The sequence below is a fragment of the Engraulis encrasicolus genome, chromosome 14 (assembly GCF_034702125.1).
Source record: "Engraulis encrasicolus isolate BLACKSEA-1 chromosome 14, IST_EnEncr_1.0, whole genome shotgun sequence".
Taxonomy (NCBI): domain Eukaryota; kingdom Metazoa; phylum Chordata; class Actinopteri; order Clupeiformes; family Engraulidae; genus Engraulis; species Engraulis encrasicolus.
Window position 1 is genome coordinate 29,511,895 of NC_085870.1, and position 21,875 is coordinate 29,533,769.

The window sequence follows — 21,875 nt, forward strand, 5'->3', positions numbered from 1 at the left end:
ACAGTGTAACCGGAGAGAGAGAGGCCCTTCACCCCCCAACACACACACACACACACACACAAGTACACACACACACACCGTCGCCCCTACCCCCCATCTGCATGCCAGTCGTGCGGCTGTAAGGAGGTGGGTTCGCAGAAGCGGGGACTCGGAGGCATTGGCTAAATGAAGGCACAGCTCCATGGAAACGGCATCATATATCTACACGGAAGGGCCCGGTGCGGTGTGTGTGAGGCTGTGTGGGTTGTTGGTGAGAGAGTAGCAGCAGTTGCTTTAGACTTGGATGGGGGGGGGGGGGGGTGGCACTGGGTAGTGGTACTGCTGCTTGGGTTGCTTTAGTTTCGACCCTGGAAACTAAAGGCTTTGTGGATAGGTGCCAAGCTGGACGTCTGCCCAGTGCGTTTTGGTTGGTAGCCACTGTCCTAGAGCGGGGGGGGGTGGGGGGTGGTTTTGAAACATGAAAGGCCAAAGAATGCAGTTGAAACCCGCTACCACTGGAGTCAAGACCCCCCTCACCCTCACCCTCACCCTCCTCAGTCAGAGCCCATGCTAGCACTGACTGATTTGGGGTAGACTTTAAGCACTGACTAGGCTAGCACTGACTGGTTTGATTGGACTCTCAGTCCAGGAGTTTTTCTATGAGATGAGTCTATCGAATCGACCTCATTCCCCCAGTAAGCATACACCTCCCGACTGGCTGCAATTGATTCACTCGGGTTGGTGTCAGTACTGCAACTGGAACAGCCCTGGCTCCATCTCTGAAGATAAGCACTGTTTTGCTGCAACTGCATTCTCTCTCTCTCTCTCTCTCTCTTTCTCTTTCTCTCTCTATCTCTCTCTCTCTCTCTCTCTCTCTCTCTCTCTCTCTCTCTCTCTCTCACAGACACACATATTTTCTGCCTGTCTAACCTGGAACAATGAGGGAATTATATTTTATTGATTTTTTTGTTTAGTTTAATTTAGTTATTTATTTAATAGTTCAATCAAATCAAATCATTTTCAATGACTGACCACATTGTACGAAGTACCACTGGTGTGTCAAATCCACCTTTTCAGTTTTTATTTGTTTATTTTCATTTATGTATTTATGTATGTGTGGCCAGCAAGCTGACCATCATTTGAAGTCGTCATGAGGCAGTATGTGGAGAGTTATTTCTGATGGTGCTGTGCTGGGCTGGGCTGGGCCGGGCTGGGCTGGGCTGGGCTGGGCTGGGTTGGGCTGGGCTGGGCTGGGCTGGGCTGGGCTGGGCTGGGCTGGGTTGGGCCTAATGCGGCACTAGTGTTGCCAGAAAATGCTGAACTATCGTAACAAAACCTCAAAATTGTCGTTTTGGGGAGGAAATTATCACACAAGAACAAAATGGTTGTTTCAAGGCATCTAAATGAACTGAATGAAAACTCTGAAATTACGATAATGATCTTTCATCTGGCAACACTGGCTGCGGGGAAAGGTCAGCCAGAGGAGGCTGCTGGGCCCAGCACGAGGCCGGCTGGTCTGCTGAGGCTGTTAGAAAGAGTCCTGGCACCAGCTTAGTCCAGCTCACGTTTCAGTGGCCAGTCAATATCACGAGATAGCTAGACGCTGCAGCTAGAAGGTCAGGGCCCGGCTTTATCATCTCAGCATTGCACAGTCTCTCCACATTGGCCAAATGAAGGCACCAACCCATAGCACAGCTCCAATAACAATCATTGCTACATGATAACTGTTTACTGTAAAGTGCTGTTCCAAATACATGCATTTCCAAATGGAAATGTTGAGCATTGTGCGGCATTGTGAATAATACTAACCCCCTCCCTCCCTCCCCCCCCCTCGTCTGCAGCATTGGACGGTGTTCACCGAGGTGAGCGAGGTGTTCATCCTGGTGCCGGCACTGTTGGGCCTGAAGGGGAACCTTGAGATGACCTTGGCCTCCCGCCTCTCCACCGCGGTGAGTAAGCTGAACACAAGTAAAGTCAAGTCAAGACAGCTTTTAGTGGCAGTGGCACTTTCTTCATGTGCACAGGAGGTCATACAAGGAAATCGAAATTACGTTTCTTTCTCTACACCAGGGATGGGGAACCTTTTTCATTCAAGGGGCCACTTCAAATTCCTCCAAGGGCCTTAAAAATCCTCAGGGCCGTACTATGAACATAAACTGTTTTCCCCCATCCCTTTAGGCCTATATTGAAGGCAGACGCCTTTAAAACAGACCCTAGCTTCTATGGGTACCCTGAATATAAATTAATTGTATTGCAAATGTAATTTCTAAGATTCCTTTCACAAAATATGTCACATTTCATGTAAAACTAAAATTATATTGGGCGCCGGATAAAGCGGCCCCAAGGGCCATAAACAGCCCTGGAGACATAGGTTCCCTGCACCCCTGCTCTACACCAAACTGCACTACAGCAAGCTGTTAGCTGGTCTACCAGCATAGCCTCGCCATCACCATCACCATCACCATCACCACACAGCAAGGGAAAAACAAATACTTTAGAGGGAGGAAAACAAATGTCCTCTCCACACCTTTCGCCCCGCAAGCTGTGAAGTCACTTTGCCTGAGGATGTGGTCTTAATAAATAGCTGTTATACCAACCGTAGCACACTTTCAAGCAGTCGTGCTGGTTTGGGTGGCTATGGTGACCTTGTATAAGAAGGTCTCTTCTACCCTTTCCTCACACCCCCATTGTAAACAATGCCCTAAGCATTGCACAAACAAACGTATTTTGGCATTGTTTGACGTAAGACGGCAGTTCACTAATCCTATCAGCTCTGTGACTCACTAACTTGATAGTCGCTGTCGTAAATTCAATATGTCTGCGTGAGCAAATGACCCAAACTGCCTTTTCCTGCGTGTTGTCAAATGAACTGCCCAGTTCTACTCCTCCAATCTTCCTCAGACACAGAGGACGGCATACTAAGCCATGGCCCCAGAGTTACTCATCTCATGTGGGTTCACAAAGCCACCTGGTGCACCATCTCACACTGTTTCAGGATCTATTGATTTTATTTCTTTGGACTGAAATCAGTGGTAAACAAGTGTAGCTTGGCGAGGCAGATCATAACATGAAGAGTATGGTCTGGCACGGAGCTGTATATTTCTGCCAGTCGATGGGTTTGTCTACGAGGCTAAAACAAGTGTGTGTGCTTAGCCCCGAGACTCTCCTCAGCCAGTGCCCTCCCTCCTGCCTCCTGCCATCCCTTGTAAATCAACTCTGGCTTGTGGACCACATCTTTCCCCCCAGAATGTAGGTAATTATCGGCAGATTAGGACCACAGCGGGCTACGAGAGGTCTCATTATATGGCCCAAAGCTGATGCAGCGTGCTGGGCGAACTGGCCTCACGTGACACAACTTCTTCATAACTGCTCGGACTGTTTGTTCTCTACAGAGAGGCAGTTAACTTTGAATAGCCTACTGTCTGTTTTTTTAATCCATTTCTCTATTTTTCGTCATAATGCATAGTTCACGCCTTTGGTTTGCTTTTCTTAAATTCTCAGTTGTGCCGTTACTTTTAAAAAGTGTGCCTTGTACACTGTTCTCATGAGCTCAAGCACAATAGGGTTGTCTTTAACCAGACACTTTCTTGTGATGGGAGCACTACAGTGCCACTTAAAAGACACACCAGACAAAACAATTCACTGGATTTTTTTTTTCTTCCACCAAAAACATTCCCATAATAGACATCTTGAGAGAGCTGGATTATATGTTTGGAAGCCTCAGAGTCTCCGGTCTCTCACTGCACTGCAGAAGGCCACGCAGTGCTGAGACCAAGTTCTTAGGTTGTCTTAAAATGCCATCTTTAGACCCCAATGTAAAATAAAAACAAAGCTCTCAAAACTTGCTACATGTAGCTTATAGCACAAATTATCCTTTTTTTTCCGCCTCACCATGTAATATGCATATGGTTGAAGTGGGGAAAAAGCCACTTGACCTGACTTGACAGAGCATACATCTTCCGTTTACAGTATCAGTGTCTGACTGTACAATTTAAACGCCCGGACGTGAGGACAGGAAATAGCTGAAGGGGCTCAAGCATTTGCCATTAGCATCTCTTCAGAGTCCTCCCACACTTCCCTTACTCTTTCAACCCAGCTGACTCTCTCCATGCACAAGTGCCATGTGTTATTCATGAAGGCAGATGAACGCTCTTATGAACTGGGCTCTTATGATAACGCTGCAACTACGCTCGGCTAATTGACCTCCAGTACGTCTGAGGCGTGCAGTCGGCTCTCCCCTGCTCCTCTCTGCCCTGCTCAGCCCTGCCCTGCACTACTCTGCTCTGCTCTACTCACTGAAGCCTTTTATCTGACATGCAGTTCCACACACACACACACACACACACACACACACACACACACACACACACACACACACACACACACACACACACACACACACACACACACACACACACACACAGACCTCCATGACCCAGCCCAGACTACACACAAGGAGGGAGAGAGCGAGTGAGGAGAGAGAGAGAGAGAGAGAGAGAGAGAGAGAGAGAGAGAGAGAGAGGTGTGGAGGGAGAGGGGGCCAGGCGGCAGACAGACAGCAGGAAAGTGTGCATGTTTGTGAGAAGGAGAGAGTGGGACCTGAACTGGCCTTATCAGTACAAGGCAAGCGTGTGTAATCTCCACACTACCACCATCCACCAGCACATGTGTCTGTGGATGACACGCACTCTTATCAGGGTCGGCCTGACCTCTCTCTCTGGCCCAGGGCAGGCCGCCTGCCCCCTACCCTGCCCCCTACCCTGCCCCCTGCCCTGGCCTGGCCTGCCTGCACTACTGCTCTGCTCTGCTCCAGGGCTGTCTAGCCCTCTGCTGCTGTCTCTGCCATACCTGCCAACATTTGAAATGCAAACTCCATGATTTTTTCTTTTCTAGTGGATGTGCAATATATGGCTGTGGGGCTCAGAAATTATGACATATTAGAACAGAATACCATAGTAGACTGTATTTGGAGAGTGGAATGGGTCAGAAGATGGGTCTAAAATGGCAGAGAAAACCAGGGAAAGTGAAGCTGTTGTCTGCCAGGGAAGTCGGCAATTGGGGGACGTTATCCTTGGCCCAGTGACAGTGGGGGCCCAGAATTGAGTCCTTATAGCATTGCATGTATTCAGGGGGGGCTTTTAGATGTCATTGTCCCAGGCCCATCCACAGCTTTGAGCGGCCCTCTTCTCAGCTGCAGTATGGCCTCTGCTTGCTGCGTCTTCTCTGGCTGCCGTTGCAAAGCATTTCTACTGCACCTCTCCGTAACCTGAGACAGTGTCGCCTCTGGTGGAGTACAGTGTGGTGCGGTGCGGTGCAGTGCTGCTGACTGCAGAGTCAGGCCGGCCGGTAAATTAAGCGCTGCATCTGTTGTGACGCTCGCTGCCAGCTCGGGAACAGCCGCCACGGCCTGGCCTGTCACGGCCACTCGCCACAGGGAGCCCAGCAGGCTGTTGGCAGTGGCACAGACCTGGAGTAGCAAAGCACACACATGCAAACGCACGCACATGCAGATGCATAAACACACACAAACACACACACACACACACGCACGCACACATGCACGCACACACATGTGTATACAGGCACACACACACACACATGCACACAAACATGCACACGGCACACACACAGAAACGCACGCACACGCAGATGCATAAGCACACACACAAACACACACACAAACACACACACAAACACACATGCGCACACACACACGAGCACGCACATACACGCACACATGCATACACACGCCCACACACACATGCTCGCACATACTGTATGCACACCGGCACACACACGTGCACACAGACACATGCATTGGCACGTGCATACACACACACATACACACAGTACTCATATAGCCAGATTTGTTTTCTTCCTTCGGCCGCATGCATATAAATGCACACATATCCCCCGTACACAAAAAACAACCCTACAAAGCATACTCTCACCTTGTTTTTCATGCACCTTGTGACTGTGCTCACTGCTTCACTCTATCCACAATCGCACACACTTCCCCTTTGCCGGTCCCCGCGGTGCGTTGGCAAGGATGTTTGTGCTGCGCTTGCTGCCATCCATGACCACCAAATGGTCCAAGTCCTTTATTTGCTTATTCACACTCAAGGACAAAGGTACGGCAGCCTGGCCTTTGTCGTCAGTCCCCGTCTTACCTTTAGCCTTTAAGCACTTTTGTTTCTTTGGAGGAAAAAAAAACCCGACTGCCTTGTCATATACAGAAGCACATGTTCACATGCAGCGAAAGTAGGGTTGTTTGTCAGGATATGCTTTTCGCATGAATGTAGCCACCACTGCACTTTTATTTCTTACCGAGACAACAGTCTTTGTCTTCTGAATGTCGAGAAGGAAGGAGAGGTGGGAGTGCCAGGACGGCTGGAGAGCTGTGGGCCTTGGCAGTGCACTACACGGCGGCCTCTACTATATTGCCCTACAATTTCAGAACGCAGTATCTGAATTTACTTAGCTTTAAAGTTTCCTTTCTGGCTGGAGGTGGGGGTAAAGTGGTGATGACACGTCCCTATAATAGATTTTTTTGGATGGAAATTCATGCACACAAGGAAAAAAAAAACCCTACAACATTCCCATGACTTCTTAGCTGAAAAATGAAGTTACTGTGATCTGTTGTCTACTCCCAAACCAAAGAAAAGGTCAATGGATAAGTGCAGTAAGTGCATGTGATATACTGCATTTTTGCCTTGTAAGACGTAACCTCTTAATAAAAGTGGAGTAACATCCTTTTTTTTTTCTGAAACGGGACAAAGTTGGACCAACATTTTTTGACACAAGACAGAGGAGGTATTTTAAAGCCCTTTTCCGGTCTAAACTCAATTTCGACCATTTTCGTTCTGAAATTGTGCGGCAGTACAGTGCTCTGTGCTGTGCTCCACAATTAGTGCAGCGTAGGGGTAGGACAGGGCGAGTCTCGGGGCGTCTGAAGTGTCTAGTGAGTCTATGTCTTTGTCTCTGTCGTTTTCAATCTCACTGTCTGTCTCTGTGCGGTCTGGCCAGGTGTCAGCTCTTTACATGAGCTCCTTAGATGTATTTGTGAAAAAAGACGTCTGCACAGTCCTTACAATTCTCTTTAAACTATGTATCTTTTTCAACCTTATTCCTCATTTGGTTGGTAAATGATGTTTCGACCTTGTGATTGAGTTGAATCTGTGGAAGGTCAAAACGCCAAAAGATGATTGATGAAAGATGAACTTTTTTTCACACAAAAAACGTTCCACTTTTTTGTTCAGCATTTCAGATGGGTACATGGTCTCCTTCCAAGTGCTGCATAGATGTATTCTCATGGCGTAGCACAGTGATTGTCCTGGCTCTTCCATTCACATCACCCACACCCTCACTTCATTTACCCACGTTCCACTTTACGAGGGCCCTTTCTTTGAGCATGTGTCCATATACACACATGCACACCTGTACTTACACTACCTTTCCTTCCTTCTCTCTCTCTCTCTCTCTCTCTCTCTCTCTCTCTCTCTCTCTCTCTCTCTCTCTCTCTCTCTCTCTCTCTCTCTCTCTCTCTCTCTCTCTCTCTCTCTCTCTCTCTCTCTCTCTCTCTCTCTTTCTTTTTTCTCTCTCTCTCTCTCTCTCTCTCTCTCTCTCTCTCTCTCTCTCTCTCTCTCTCTCTCTCTCTCTTTCTTTTTCTCTCTCTCCAACAGGCTCTCACACACATTCAGTATTCTGTTTTGCTCTGTCAATATTTAATTACAGAAAAGAAAGAATGATTGACGAAAGAGGCCAAGCAGATTGTATCGTTTTTTTCCCCCTTCTCTTTTTTATTGTATGTACATTGTGATGCAGACGTTTTCACAAAGACAAAAGGAAGAGGGCTTTGCAGCTGTTCAGGTGCGCTGCCCTCTCCTCTTCCCACACTTTATTCTCCACATCCTTCTACCACCCTCACCCACACCGCTAGCCCCATCCTACCACCCAACCCCAACCCCACACCCAGCACCCATCCTAAGCTCTAGCCCAGCGATGCAGCAGTACAACAGCCTCCTCTGTTCGACCTCGGAGCCTCTCCACTCGACAGCAACGTCTGTTCTAAGAGATGAGATGAGTGTTGTGGCGAGGGTGAGGGAGGGCGGAGGAGGATGAGGACGAGGGTGCAGGAGGTTAGCGATGCAGCCAGGCCTGGTGGTGGTGGAGATGGTGGTCGTGGTGGTGGTGGAGGAGCAGGGAGTGCAAGTGTGTCCTCTGGATCAAACGGCTCTTTGTTCCTCAGCACTGACCGGGGTTTTGTTCGCGGCCTGATCCTCGGGTCCGAGGGCACGGGCAGAGCACCACTGCATATATTCACATTTCACTCTGAGCGAGGAGAGCAGAGAGGGAAATAAGTGGGGAAAAGCAAATTCAGCTCATGACCCGAAGTGCATGGTTATTGACTCTCCCATGCTATAAAAACAGTGCAAAGCTATCGTATGACATGATGTACTGTACTTTATGATGATGCTGATGATAACCTACCTTGAATTTCTCCCATTGACAGAGTTTAACCCATGTAGTGACTTAACCAAAATGCTATAATAAGTCTAAGTGTATTACTGAATACTCTCCATAACGTCAACACAATTGTGCACAACATGTGTGCACGATGTGTTCATGTTAAGCGTTGTCTTGCTTTAAGACAAGTTAAAAGAGGGAATATGTTGCTAAGCTAATGAAAGTCAATGGATCCGTGTAGCATGCTACAATGCTACACGGATCCATTGACTTTCACTAGCTTGGCGACATATTCCCTCTCTTAACTTGTCTTAAAGCAAGACAACACTTAACTTGAAAAATAACACTTTACCACCTTTATAAACCCCAGCCAACGATTTTAACTGCATTAAGCCCCAAAATAGTGGTCTACTTAGCTCTGGAAATAGGCTGACTGACTTCCTATCTGTGTATGTGTGTTTGTGTGTGCATGTGCGTGTGTTTCTGCAGGCTAATATTGGCCTGATGGACACGGCGAAGGACAAGTGGAAGATGATCATGGGGAACCTAGCCCTCATTCAGGTACAGTACCTACTGCACTGCACAGCGCAGCACAGCATACTCGCAGACTCGCCGGCTACTTCCGATGCTATTTCAAAGTTCGTTCTATTTCCGTCAGTGGAGTCAGTGGGTTTACGTATCTCTTTTACCAGCCTGTGCCAAAAAAGAAGGAATAAAAAAAGGAGTCACGCATTTGGAGTTTTCCCAGAGCATGCAGCCAGTTCGGAGTAAATCGTATAATGTCATTACATAAGATCCACAATGAACTCTTGCCTCTCCTTCGAGAGGCATCCCCCCACTCGAAATTCAATAGTTCTGCCACAGAGCAAACACACAAGGCGTCCCGTCCTCAAACTAACCTGACATGCTCTCTGGCACAGACTTTGAACTCGTGGGTGGATGGTGAATAGAGAACAAGGAGGACCTTTTCAGCAGCAAAAGTATAATCAGTTCCTGTAGTGTTGTTCCATTGTATCCATGTTAACATGAGGCAGATCTGAAATGTTCACTCATTGAACACGCAGTGTACCGTGTAAGTCAATCAGTCAACAAATGCACTACCTAGACCTATCATCTGGAATGTGTCAGACAGAGTCTTTAGGTTCTGGTTTCCTTTCATGTGTTTGCGTGATAACAGTAATTCGGCTTAATGAGATGCCCATCATCCACCATTGACTGATGCATATTCCATCTGTTTTTATGTATACGTGATTTCTATTAAAGGATGGCATAAGGTCGATAAGGTCACCATGTTTTTAAAAATCCAACCATTGGACCACAGGTGTAGGTCTACCTGTAGTGTGACTGTAATTTTAATGGACAATGCCATCCATTGTGTACAGTAGTCACTCAATTAAGTCTAAAGAAGACTTTCCGATTCATGAGAACTTCTCTCAGGTCATGCCAGAGTAGGGTAGAGCAGAAAGAACGGATGGTCAGACAGTCAACCGTGAATCAGCCACTCACCAACTTAACACTTCATTACCCATAATAAGCACGGACAGGTCAATGAGTTTTTGTTTTTGTGTGGGTGTGTGCTTGTTTGTCTGTGTGTGTGTGTCTCTCTAAGTCTCTTTTTAAGTTTTGATGGTACAAAGTAGTTAAGATTTGAGATAGTAATGCATTTGCTCTCTCTCTCTCCTTCTTCGTATCTCCTATCTCCTATCTTCTTTTCTGTATTCTCTCTCTCTCTCTCTCTCTCTCTCTCTCTCTCTCTCTCTCTCTCTCTCTCTCTCTCTCTCTCTCTGTGTTGACTGTGGCAGGTCCAGGCCACGGTGGTGGGTTTTCTGGCCTCCATAGCGGCGGTGATCTTCGGCTGGATCCCCGAGGGCCAGTTCAAGATGGGCCACGCCGTGCTGCTGTGTGCCTCCAGCGTAGCCACCGCCTTCATCGCCTCTCTGCTGCTAGGTGTGGAGGCATGCCATGCAAAAACACACCACCACTGCTAATCAAGGCCCTACTGAACACACCACCACTGCTAATCTGAACACACCACCACTGCTAATCTGAACACACCACCACTGCTAATCTGAACACACCACCGCTGCTAACATTGCCTGACACCGCTGTACATCACTGTACATTCCATTAAAAACAATCACCCCACGTTGGCCTGATCATCAATCCCACCACCATCACCATCATTACATACTGTGCAGTGCATTACATTACATTACTGTCCATTACATTACATTGTAATGACCTCCCTCCTATGCCCACAGGTTTGATCAGGATTTGCATGATGATCACTCTCATCACCATTAAACTACATTACATTAAACTGCATTGCACTAAATGTAATCACCCTCCTCCTCTGCCAGCAGGCCTGATCAGGATGTGCATCATAACCTCCATCATCATTGTAGCCCATTACTCTACAGTACATAACATTGCATTACTGTATTGTACATTGCTGCACCTTAAACTACATTACACTTCATTATATTTTAACGACCTCCCTCCTGTGCCTGCAGGCCTGATCCTGCCTGATCATCACTCCCATCACCATTACATTACATTACATGATATTACATTACAATATTTACGTTTCTGCACATTACATTTCTGCAAATTAAACTACATTACATTCGATGACATTGTAACGACGCCCCTCCTCTGCCCACAGGCCTGATCATGATTGGCGTGATCATCGGCTCCCGGAAGGTGGGCATCAACCCGGACAACGTGGCCACGCCCATCGCCGCCAGCCTGGGCGACCTCATCACGCTGGCACTGTTGGCGGGCATCAGCACGGGACTCTACAAGGAGCTCGGTAAATACCCAGGGGGCATGGGAGTGTGTGTGCGTGTGCGTGTGTGTGTGTATGTGTGTGTGTGTTTAAGGGCTTGAGGGGGTGGTTATGTGTGCAAGTGTTTGCCTGTGTTTATTCAGCATGAGAGTCAGATTATTGACATTAATCACTCTTCACTGCGCTGTTGTTAATGCCACCCACTTATACACACATTGTGCTAATTCGGGAGTGCAGATAACAAGCAGTTTGTGGACATAACAGCATCGTCTTGTCATTCCGTCGACATATTGACGACAGAGCGGCATGTTTTGTCAGCTGCTTGAATACTGAGAGACAATAATGAATTTTCATCGTCTGTGGCAGCAGTAATCATGTTCGCCAGCAGTGCTGTCAGGGGGGACAGATGGAGAAGGGAGGAGACGAGGAAACGAAAATTATGTGATGTGCCTTCAGACACTAATGGGTGTAGATGTTCCCTGTTGGCCAAGACTGAGACAGCAGAGGCTTCGTTTTTTTTTAGTGCAATTCTTTAGTGCACCCAGCGGAAATGCTGATACACATTGATTCTCGCCACATGCTTCTGGGTGCCTAGTGTGCATTTCTTTCTCCGTTTTTTTTTCAATTTGTCCTTCTCCCAGATGCTTTCAGCCAGTGGCCATCTGGCCTTTTCCCACTCAGCAATCGGAAGTAACTCGTTCTGTGGGTCAAAGACGTTTTAGTAGCAGCACACGTCAGGGTGGGGCAACCACAGCTAATGCCACTATTGGATTACATTTTTGTTTTTGTTTTTAGTGGATTATCTAAGAAGCATTGTCATTATAATACAATAATTAATAAGTAATTACTACTTGATTTATTGGCATTAGCTGTGGTTGTATCACCTGACATCTGTTCCCAAAATATGCCATTGAACCCCTATACATAACAGGACTAACTAATTAAATAACAATACAAAAAAACAGCACCAGAATAAGACTAAAATAAAACAAAAGGACTGTAAAGATCCAGCAAGTAATCTCTTCAACAGGCTCTATGTACTATATATCCAGCACAAGACAAACAGGGACATAAAGAAACCAGCAGCCCTATAGCATCATCGTATCACGGCATGGCCACTGAATTGGCACCACTTCTATAGACGTAAATCCTTTCCCGTGATGAGTCCCAAGCCTCCCTTGCCAGGCCGCGTCTGGGACATGAATATAGACGTTTGGTTCGGTGCTGCACCGCAAGACGTCAGACACCCAACTGTAGGCCTAGGCCCCACTTGTGATTAAGTTGTTTACACTTGATTTGTGTCTGTTTGCCTGTGTGTGTGTGTGTGTGTGTGTGTGTGTGTGTGTGTGTGTGTGTGTGTGTGTGTGTGTGTGTGTGTGTGTGTGTGTGTGTGTGTGTGTGTGTGTGAGAGAGAGAGAGAGAGTAAGTGAGTGAGTGGGCGAGCAAGCGTGCGTTTGTGCCTGCGTGTCTGTGTGTTTGTTTGTTTCCGTGTGGCGACTGATATGTGTTTGTGTGCCTCTAAATGTGGGAGCCGGCCTCAGGCCCAGACGCTGGTGAGACTGGGGGCCTTTCAGGCTGTGGCGGTGGGCCCTGAGGCTGTGTGCTGTACGTGCCACACACACAAAGCTATTGTTAGTCCAGCAACAGCGCCCCGCTGACCACACCTTGGTCTCGGTCGGGGGATGCTTGAGTGACACTGTGGGGACACACTACAGTGACTCGCTACTACACATGGCAGCATTTATGGCGACAATAATCACCAGCTTTCCGTTTTATTCTCCCCTGTCCCACCGAGTTTGCATTCCGTCTAGTGTATGTGGCTTTTTTGTGTGTTTTTTTGCCAAAGTTTACGTGTTTATGTGAGGTAAACCCCCAAAAATCTACAGAATGCCCCCGCGTCTGTTTTTTTTAATTAGTTGGTTCCGTCGCAGCCTTGCATTGTGGCTTGAGGGGGAGAGTGTTTTTTCCGTGCTCCTGTCACTGCAGTGGTTTGAGAAGCAGATCTTGTTGTGACCTACTGACCTTGAACGTGATGCTCCCCCTTTATCTACCGAGATTTTTTCCTACTTCCTGGCCCGATTCTGACGCCCAGGCTTCCGCCTTGTGTCTCTTTTCCCTCTTCCTCCCTCCTCTGTCTCTCTGTCTCTGTCTCTGTCTCTGTGTGTCTCTCTCTCTCTCTCTCTCTCACCAGAGTTCAACGACTACGCCAACCCGCTGGTGTGTGCCTTCTTTGTGGCGCTGACGCCTATCTGGGTGTTGATTGCCCGCAAGATCCCGTCGACCAAAGAGGTGCTGTACTCAGGATGGGAGCCAGTGGTCATTGCCATGGCCATCAGCAGGTTGGCAATGCTACAATCCTTTTATTTTTTGTTTTTTATTATTATCATTCTTTTTCACCTGCCATGCCTTGTGCTTTTATTTTCATTTTATGGTTTTTTTCCTCACTTTTTTTGTAAAGCACATTGAATTGCATCTGTGTATGAATTGCGCTATACGGTACAAATAAAATTGCCTTGCCTTGCCTTGCCTTACAACTCTATAATGTATCACAGTCTCAGTTACACTGACATTGCTAGTATGTCTGTTACATATTATTGCATATCATCACCTATCCTTAAATGCTAATCAGCAGGTTGGCACTACTACAAGTGTATTGCATATAATAGACTTCCACGTATCGTACATGGCTTTTAGCCAGTTGGCTTCACTACAAGCAAGGCCTCTGGCCGCTTTTGCTCTGGCCATCCTGGGCCCCTCTCCTTGGGAGATGGGGAAAACACCTGTCTGAGAGACCTAATTGTAAGATGTTTTCTAAAAAATCCCAGTTTGCCTTTAGTTTTATATGACTGTGACAATGACAAAGCATATTCTGTTTGCTATCCACTTGATGTAATGGGACCAGTGTTCTTGCTCTATGTACGGTAATGTGATTGTTAGGCATGCTCCACTCCAAAGGCAGGGGCCACATGAAAAAATGTTGTTTAAGACAGAGTGTTCTTTCAGATTCAGCAGACAGCACTGCTCTGTGGTTTCTTCTGAGCAGGGGGTGCGTTTCTCAAAAGCATACCTGTAGTTGTTAGCCAGCTAGCAACTTGTGTAGTTGCCAATGGGAAATGACATTGCAAACAACAAAGTAGCGTAACGTAGTTAGCAACTATGGCTCCGAGAAACGGACCTCAGGTTAGTCAGACTGTGAGCTTGTGATGGGTGACACTGGTATCGTGACGTGGGGATGCACTTCCTGTTGGCAAAACAGGAAAGCCAATGCGGTTTCTGCACATACCTGCCGTTTTGGGCTTAAGCTTAAAGGGGTATGCCACTATTTTGGGGCTTAATACAGTTAAAATCATTGGCCAGGGTTTATAAAGGTGGTAAAGTGTCTTATTTTTCATGTAAGCCGTTGTCTTGCTTTAAGACAAGTTAAAAGACGGAGCATGTCGCTAAGCTAGTGAAAGTCAATGGATCCGTGTAGCATGCTACATGCTACAGTGATCCATTGACTTTCATTAGCTTAGCTACATACTCCCTCTTTTTTGGGAGTTTGCGCTTAACATCAAATATAAGACACTTTACCACCTTTATAAACCCCAGCCAACAATTTTAACTGTATCAAGCCCCAAAATAGTGGCATACCCCTTTAAATGGATATTAGCAGGTTGGCATCACTACAAGTCAAGAACTGGTTTCCCAAACACTATATATTGATATCAAATAGCATGTTTGTATAGTGCTGTTCTGTTACTGAAATATTGGTAAATTGCTGTTTCGTTAGCAAGAAAAAATCAGATAGCATTAACCAAGATTCATGAGAAGTGCATTTAAATGGCTTTTATAGTGGTTTATTAACATACTCTTGAAGCCTATTGATATTATTATTATCATTATTATTGTCAGTAGCCTCGCTTGACCTTAAATAAACATGGCAACTAAAAGTATGCTCAGACGGGACACAATGCCCTCATTGATGGTCAATTGTGTCTCTCTCGCTCTGTTTTGACGATTTTGGTCATGTGCAGGAAACTCAGTATACAATGTGCGTACAGTATTCCACCATGTCAGCTGTGCAATAGGTCTCTTGGCCCTTGTTTTAAAGGATGTACAGTTGCTTTTAACACTTCCTCCCAACGTTTATATGTTTCCTTTGTGTTACTTTACAAGTGTAGAACATGACTCAGTGTTGACGGTTCCTGTCTGTGCTCTCCCTCTACAGTGTTGGAGGCCTCATCCTGGATAAGACAGTCAGCAACCCCAACTTTGCTGGCATGGCCGTATTCACCCCCGTCATCAACGGTGAGAGAGGAAACCTTCTTACTCACTTCCTTTCTTCTTTCGAACCCAGAGTTACAGTACATACAATGCTATAGAGTGACACGACTCTTCCATGTGATAGAGATATGTTACCTACAAAGGTAACATATCAGATTGGCAGATTGCATTTAAGATTTTGATGGTACAAAGTAGTGAGGATTTGAGATAGTAATGCATTTGTGCTCTCTCTCGCTCTCTCTCTCTCCTTCTTTGTATCTCCTATCTTCTCCTATCTCCTCTCTCTCTCTCTCTCTCTCTCTCTCTCTCTCTCTCTCTCTCTCTCTCTCTCTCTCTCTCTCTCTCACTGACAGGTGTTGGTGGTAACTTGGTGGCGGTTCAGGCTAGCCGCATCTCCACCTACCTGCACATGAATGGCCTGCCTATGGGTGAGCCCAACCCCACTACAAGCAAGTGTCCCACGCCCTGCACTACATTCTTCGGTTCAGGTGAGTCATATCAACACAAAGGCTGTTTCTTTGTTGTGTCTATAGGAAGTCTCTGGTCGTTTCGGCATTTTTGTCATGTGAAGCATGAGAAGCATGGCTGCTAGCCTTGAGGCATTTGTCAAAACCTGAAGTACCAGAATGTACAGTAGCCCAAGCTAGCAGAACAATATTACATCTACTGCCACTGTAGTCTTAGATTTGTTTGACATTGCCTGTAATATACTTTATGGAATCAACAATACATCGGAAAATAAGGTGTTTCTACCCTAGTTTACTTAGCATTGTAAGAGAAAATGCTGTTGAAACAAAGACTGTCATCCCTGCTTATGAAACAGAGTTGGCCTCAAGAACATAGGTTTGTTATTAAAGGTAGTTGAAGATGGGAGCAGAGACTTTTGTTAGGATGATGACACCTTGACGTTCTCACACTCGTGTGTCCCATTATTGTGCGATAACATTAAAAAGTGAACCCGTTCTTATCCTTTTCTGTTCCTGCAGGTGTGAACTCTCGTTCGGCGCGGGTGCTCTTCCTGCTGGTGGCGCCAGGGCATCTAGTCTTCCTGTACACCATCAACACCATGCAGGGGGGCCACACCACGCTCACCCCCGTCTTCATCGGCTTCTACCTGGCCGCAGCCCTCATCCAGGTCAGCCTCTTGGCTCACTGAGCTCCCTCTGACACAGAAAGAAACATAAGTTGTATATTTTTTTAGGGGCATTTTTTCATTTATTTCAAATGGACAGTATGAGAGGCGAGAGAAGGATCGGCAAATGACCCGGGGCGAAATCAAACCCGCTGGCTTAGCAACCCAGTGCTCTTCCGTTTTGCCACGGCAGGGCTGAAACACTAGTTTTTAAACATCGAGTGAAGAGAAAATCCGGAGTGCTCAGGGAATTGTTCAGAAAAAAAATCTTGAAGGTGCTCTTTGGTGTTGGGGAAAAAACAATATCTTGTCAAAAAAGGGAGTCCAAGGCACTCTTCTTGTGGAAAAATATTAAAAATTAATATTAAAAATATTATTTTTAATAATTTTCCACAAGAACAGTGCCTTGGACTCCCTTTTTGACTAGTTTTTAAACCTTCAACCATGTTCACGTTCTGTAAAAAAAAGTGTGGTAGTCCTAAGTGAACATACATAGAGGCCTCACGGCACATTCTTTCGGTGTTAAATTAAACCCTTGAGTTGGACCCAATGTAGTCTGGAGAAGAGTGTCACTAGAAAATAGAAAATGTTAGCACACTTAACAATTTAAATAGAAAATGTTATCGTAGTTAGCAATGGAAAATAACACGTTAGCTGAGTTACCAATAGAAAATAAAATGTTAGTGGAGATTACAATAGCAATAGCAGTAGCAGCAATAGCAATAGCAGTTTTTTTTGCACCTTCTCACCATCCTCTCTCCCTGGACAGGTGTCGATCCTACTCTACCTGGCCAACTGGATGGTACAGTGGATGTGGGGGCGGGGCATGGACCCCGATAACTTTTCCATTCCGTACCTGACGGCACTCGGGGACCTGCTGGGGACCGGGCTGCTGGCCCTCTGCTTCCACGTCCTGTGGCTGATTGGGGACCGCGACACAGACGTGGGGGACTGAGAAACCTCACACCTCTACTCTACCCCTACCCGCACCGCCACCGCAACCCCCAAGGCCAGCCACCCACCCACCAACGTCCTCTCTGTCAGGGAGGGCTCCTGCCTTCTCGCACGCCCCACCTCTCCTCATCCCCACCTGCTGAACTGTGCCAATCAGTGCACTTTTGCCGCAAAGAAATCCCACTTTATCATGAAAAAGGAGAAAGATAAATTGTTGCTTACGTAAGGGTCTCCTCGTTATTTTACAATGGGGCAGCCCCTCCTCACTGGCCAAGCGCTGCAGACCACTAATGTAAAAATAAATGATCAAGTCTCACTTGAAGTTTTAGCAAATATATGAAGAAGAAAAAAACGCAAAAAAAGCCTATGTAGAATGCAAATCACCAAGTGCTATGTGTGCTGCGAATGAGTATTTAATACACTAAAAGAATGTTTTTATGTTTTTACTGAAGGAAGCACAAGCTCCAGTTTTCAATTGGAACGCTTGTCAATCCTTCGAACGAATGCAAAAAACAACATATAACGTTAAAAAAAATGTTTCTGGACCAGAATGAAGTGACCTGAACAAAATTAGATATCCTCTCTTTTGTCAGAGGAGTGTGATTGTGTGTATTTGTGCTCCTATTTTAAAAATGTTCCTTATTTGAACCCTCCCCTTTTTAGCTTTTAGCCCCGCGCTATGCCTGGAGGCTCTGGCCGGAGCTGGGAGAGTATTGCACAGAGGCTGTGGTCTTCCTGTTGCTCTAGATCAGCACAGGGGTCACGTAGGTCACAATGACCTTTTCATGACCTTGCCATCCTTACAGAAGGGTGCACGGGGTCTACTGGATGCAGATTACTCATGTCCGTAGACAACATGAGCATCGCGGACCGTGGAGGGACAGTGCAGGGGGCGATCGTGCGACGATGCATAACATACAAGCAGATTACATGGCACCTTCAAACATTATAGATTGGATGCAGATGCCTGTTTCAAACTACAACAGAGTTTCAAACTCCTCCCATCTAATCGTTCCTCAATTTGGCCGTTCCAGACCCCCCTGTACAAATGAAATGATTAAGGTACGGTGGTATGGCAAGAGCAGGCTAACAGTGCCCACTCCTCATGCCTAATACCCTTTTAGTATACTGTTTGACATGGGACAGCCACCTCAGCAACTCCCTCCGTCTCAGTCTTAACCACCCCATTTGCGCCTTTCTTTTTTAAAAAAGAAAGAAAAAGGAAAAAAAGAAGACAGTGAACCTGTTGGACCGGAGCTCGTGATTTGAATATGTCTTTTTTTTTTGTTATCATGTCCTTGCTTGCCACAATTAAATTCAATAATTGCCTTTAATTGCACCGAGTGGCTGTTCCGTAGCTGTCCATGCACAAACACTGTCCTTTCATCGGTTAGGTGGTGCCAGTCGTTGACTGTTGATCATGGCCCTGTGTGTACAGCACTGTTGGCTTTTGCCGCTTTTTTGTTTTTACACATGTTGATAAGTGCAAATAGAACTAGAACAAGGAATCAGAAGTACAATTGTTCAAACTGGATGACAAAAATGTAGAAACAGAAGTATTGATGAAGAATCTCTCCTAATTCCACTTTGCCATGAATGGGTTGTGGAGGATTCTCTGGCGTGATACTGAGAGCAGATTATGAATAAAGGTATCTTTAGTCCAACAACTGTCAAAACCCAGTCTTAAAGCAAAAAATAATACCAACAGACTACCAGCAACACTAATGTTTTAGCTTTTCTCAAATATGTAGTAAACTACTTTTCTAAAGATGATTTTTATTAAATAGCTAGCTGACATCATATGCAAGTGACATGCTGCAAGGGCTATGTACATGTTTTTTGTTTTGTTTAGCAATCTGCTCAGACACTCGAGGGCACTGGCATTATGTTCATGGATCAGATCTGTATGACTTTAAAGTCATAGAACAATAAAATAAATTCACAATTTAGGTAAAAGAAGGTCCAATCTCGGAAGATTGATCCCAACGCTATGGCATTTAGAAGCTGTTTTATTGCATGGCTACATGAAAGTTTGGGATAGAAACAAAACCACTGAAGGGAATGGAAAGTTTCCTGCCACGCACGGCTCGAATGGAAGTGGATATCTTTACCTCCACACCAGACCCCCCAGGGGGAACATAGAGTATCAGTAATCAAACAACAAAAACAAACAGAACTCCATTTACACTCGAATAACCTGTAGAGCTGGCAATGATAACACTGCTGTTTGAATGCAACTCTTTACCATCTAGTTGCTACTCACTGGAACTGACCTAACTTGATAGTGTGTAGTAATGTGCGCTCTTTGAGTATAATCTATGCAGCAAGTGAAAGCAGCTTTTCTTGCTTCGTTAGCGTAAAAATATGAAATGTTCAAAAGAGGCTAATTTCTGTTGTGTCAATCTGTGGGGTCCACCTAATGATGTTGTACAGGGCACATGCATTGCATTTGCTTGATTCTTATTTTTCCTTTGTCCTTCCTTATTTTTCCTTTTTCCTTCCTTTGTCCAAATACTTTCCCTTATACGTTTAATAGTGGATGACACAATACAACATACAGAATTGCATTTCACATACATTGATTCTTCTTGTCTTTGCCCTTTTGTCTTTTCCTTAATTACCACTTTTTTTCTTTTTTTTAATGTTTGGTTCTATACTGGTCAGACTCTAGTGAGCATCTTGGACTGTGGCAACTTTGAGGTGAAATCACTGCTGTGCTAAATGTACTGTAACCCTACGGCCACAGGGGGGCACTATTGGAATCTTGAAGCGCAGCTCGGAGGATAACTGTCACGACACGCACACTCAAAAACACACACGCACAGGCACACCCGCAGATGCATACACACACACACACACACACACACACACACACACACACACACACACACACACACACACACACACACACACACACACACACACGCTCGCACACACGCTCACATACACATACACATACACATACACATACATGCACATTATGTCGACATGTGAGTCTGTGCTTCCACACATTCTGAGTGGGTGTTTGTCTTTGTTCCTTGGTGCCACTCACCTGTTCCCATGCCACCGCTGCTTGGCGGACAACACTCACCTGTTGCCATGGTTGCGGCTGTCTGGCTGTGAATAATTCTTCAGGTTGTGGGTGCCGCTTTGTTTTATTTATTTTTTAGATGTATACAAAGCGAAGTTGTATATAATATATATATTTATTCTATAAATAAGTTGTCTATTTTTCATTTTTATTTTGTCTGTCTCTCAGCTCATGTTTGTTTCATATTGGGCCAGTAGACATACCTTGTTTGCCCCCTTTAAAAAAACATGGCAAACCTAACAAACATATCAGTTATGTGGTGCCTAATATCTGACAGAAACCTCACATTTGCGCTCTCCACTGCGCTGACTGTAGAACAATGCCTTAACAAAATCACCGGCAAAGTTTTAAACAAAAGATAAGTAGTTTTAAGAGCTTTTATCGATTTGTTTTATTGATTTTTGTTTTGTTTTTGTTTTCTTTTGTCTTTTTTAATTCTGTGAATTGATTTTTATGTTGTAATGATTACATTTTACTCTTGGTAAGACACAGTTGTGCAAAGAAACAGACTGCTGTGTTAGTGTTTCAATGGGATGGTGGTGAGCAAGAAGGGTACATAGCCCCCAGAGACACCAGACAGGTGGCCAGCTACTAGAAAGAGGAGACGAACCAAACGTGTCAGACTGCCCTTCCAGCTGCAATACATCCTTAAAGGACAGAAACCCTAGTTGAGCTGGAAAAGGCAAGTCCCTCTGAGTGGTTTCACAAAGCAGAGACAGAGAAACTATCATGTCCCTCCTTCCCATGCTAGCAGAGGTCTTGAGACAAAAAAACAACAACACAAAAACAACAACGGTTGCCTTTTAACTGTGTTCAAACAAATTATACCACTTCAAGACTGTCTGGGGAGAAGTGCTTGTCTCTGTCAGTTGAATGTGTTACTGGGCCTGTGTTCTGGTTGTAGTAAGTACAGAATGGATAGAGGGCTTAAAGACACAGCACCACCACCTTGCTGTCTATACCATCAGCATCACTACCACCATCCAGTCCCTCCTCCGCTGTAATGGGGATGAAACAGTGGTACTTGTACATTTGCTGGAATAAAAAAATAAAGAAAATCTATTATTTCGTATCAACCTGGAGTGGAAGTAATTTATTGGCTAATGCTAGAGGCCAAAATGACAATTTGCTCATGTGTGGACATGTGTTTGTGTGTGCCTTTTGGAGAAACTTCTCTGTAATATATACAGTACATGTAT

At 45.6% G+C, this 21,875-nt stretch overlaps 1 protein-coding gene across 2 annotated transcripts in view; it reads left to right on the top strand.

Moving 5' to 3' along the window:
* slc41a1 (solute carrier family 41 member 1) overlaps window positions 1–21,752 on the top strand; it is a 27,653-nt gene extending 5,901 nt beyond the window's left edge. For both annotated transcript variants that reach the window (XM_063215364.1, XM_063215365.1), the window contains exons 3-11: window positions 1,821–1,928; window positions 8,935–9,006; window positions 10,248–10,392; window positions 11,111–11,257; window positions 13,425–13,572; window positions 15,444–15,523; window positions 15,853–15,987; window positions 16,486–16,634; window positions 17,401–21,752. In XM_063215364.1, the coding sequence (XP_063071434.1) occupies window positions 1,821–1,928; window positions 8,935–9,006; window positions 10,248–10,392; window positions 11,111–11,257; window positions 13,425–13,572; window positions 15,444–15,523; window positions 15,853–15,987; window positions 16,486–16,634; window positions 17,401–17,586 (1,170 nt within the window). In that variant the 3' untranslated portion in view covers window positions 17,587–21,752. The remainder of the gene's footprint in view (window positions 1–1,820; window positions 1,929–8,934; window positions 9,007–10,247; window positions 10,393–11,110; window positions 11,258–13,424; window positions 13,573–15,443; window positions 15,524–15,852; window positions 15,988–16,485; window positions 16,635–17,400) is intronic.
* Window positions 21,753–21,875: the final 123 nt, after the last annotated feature.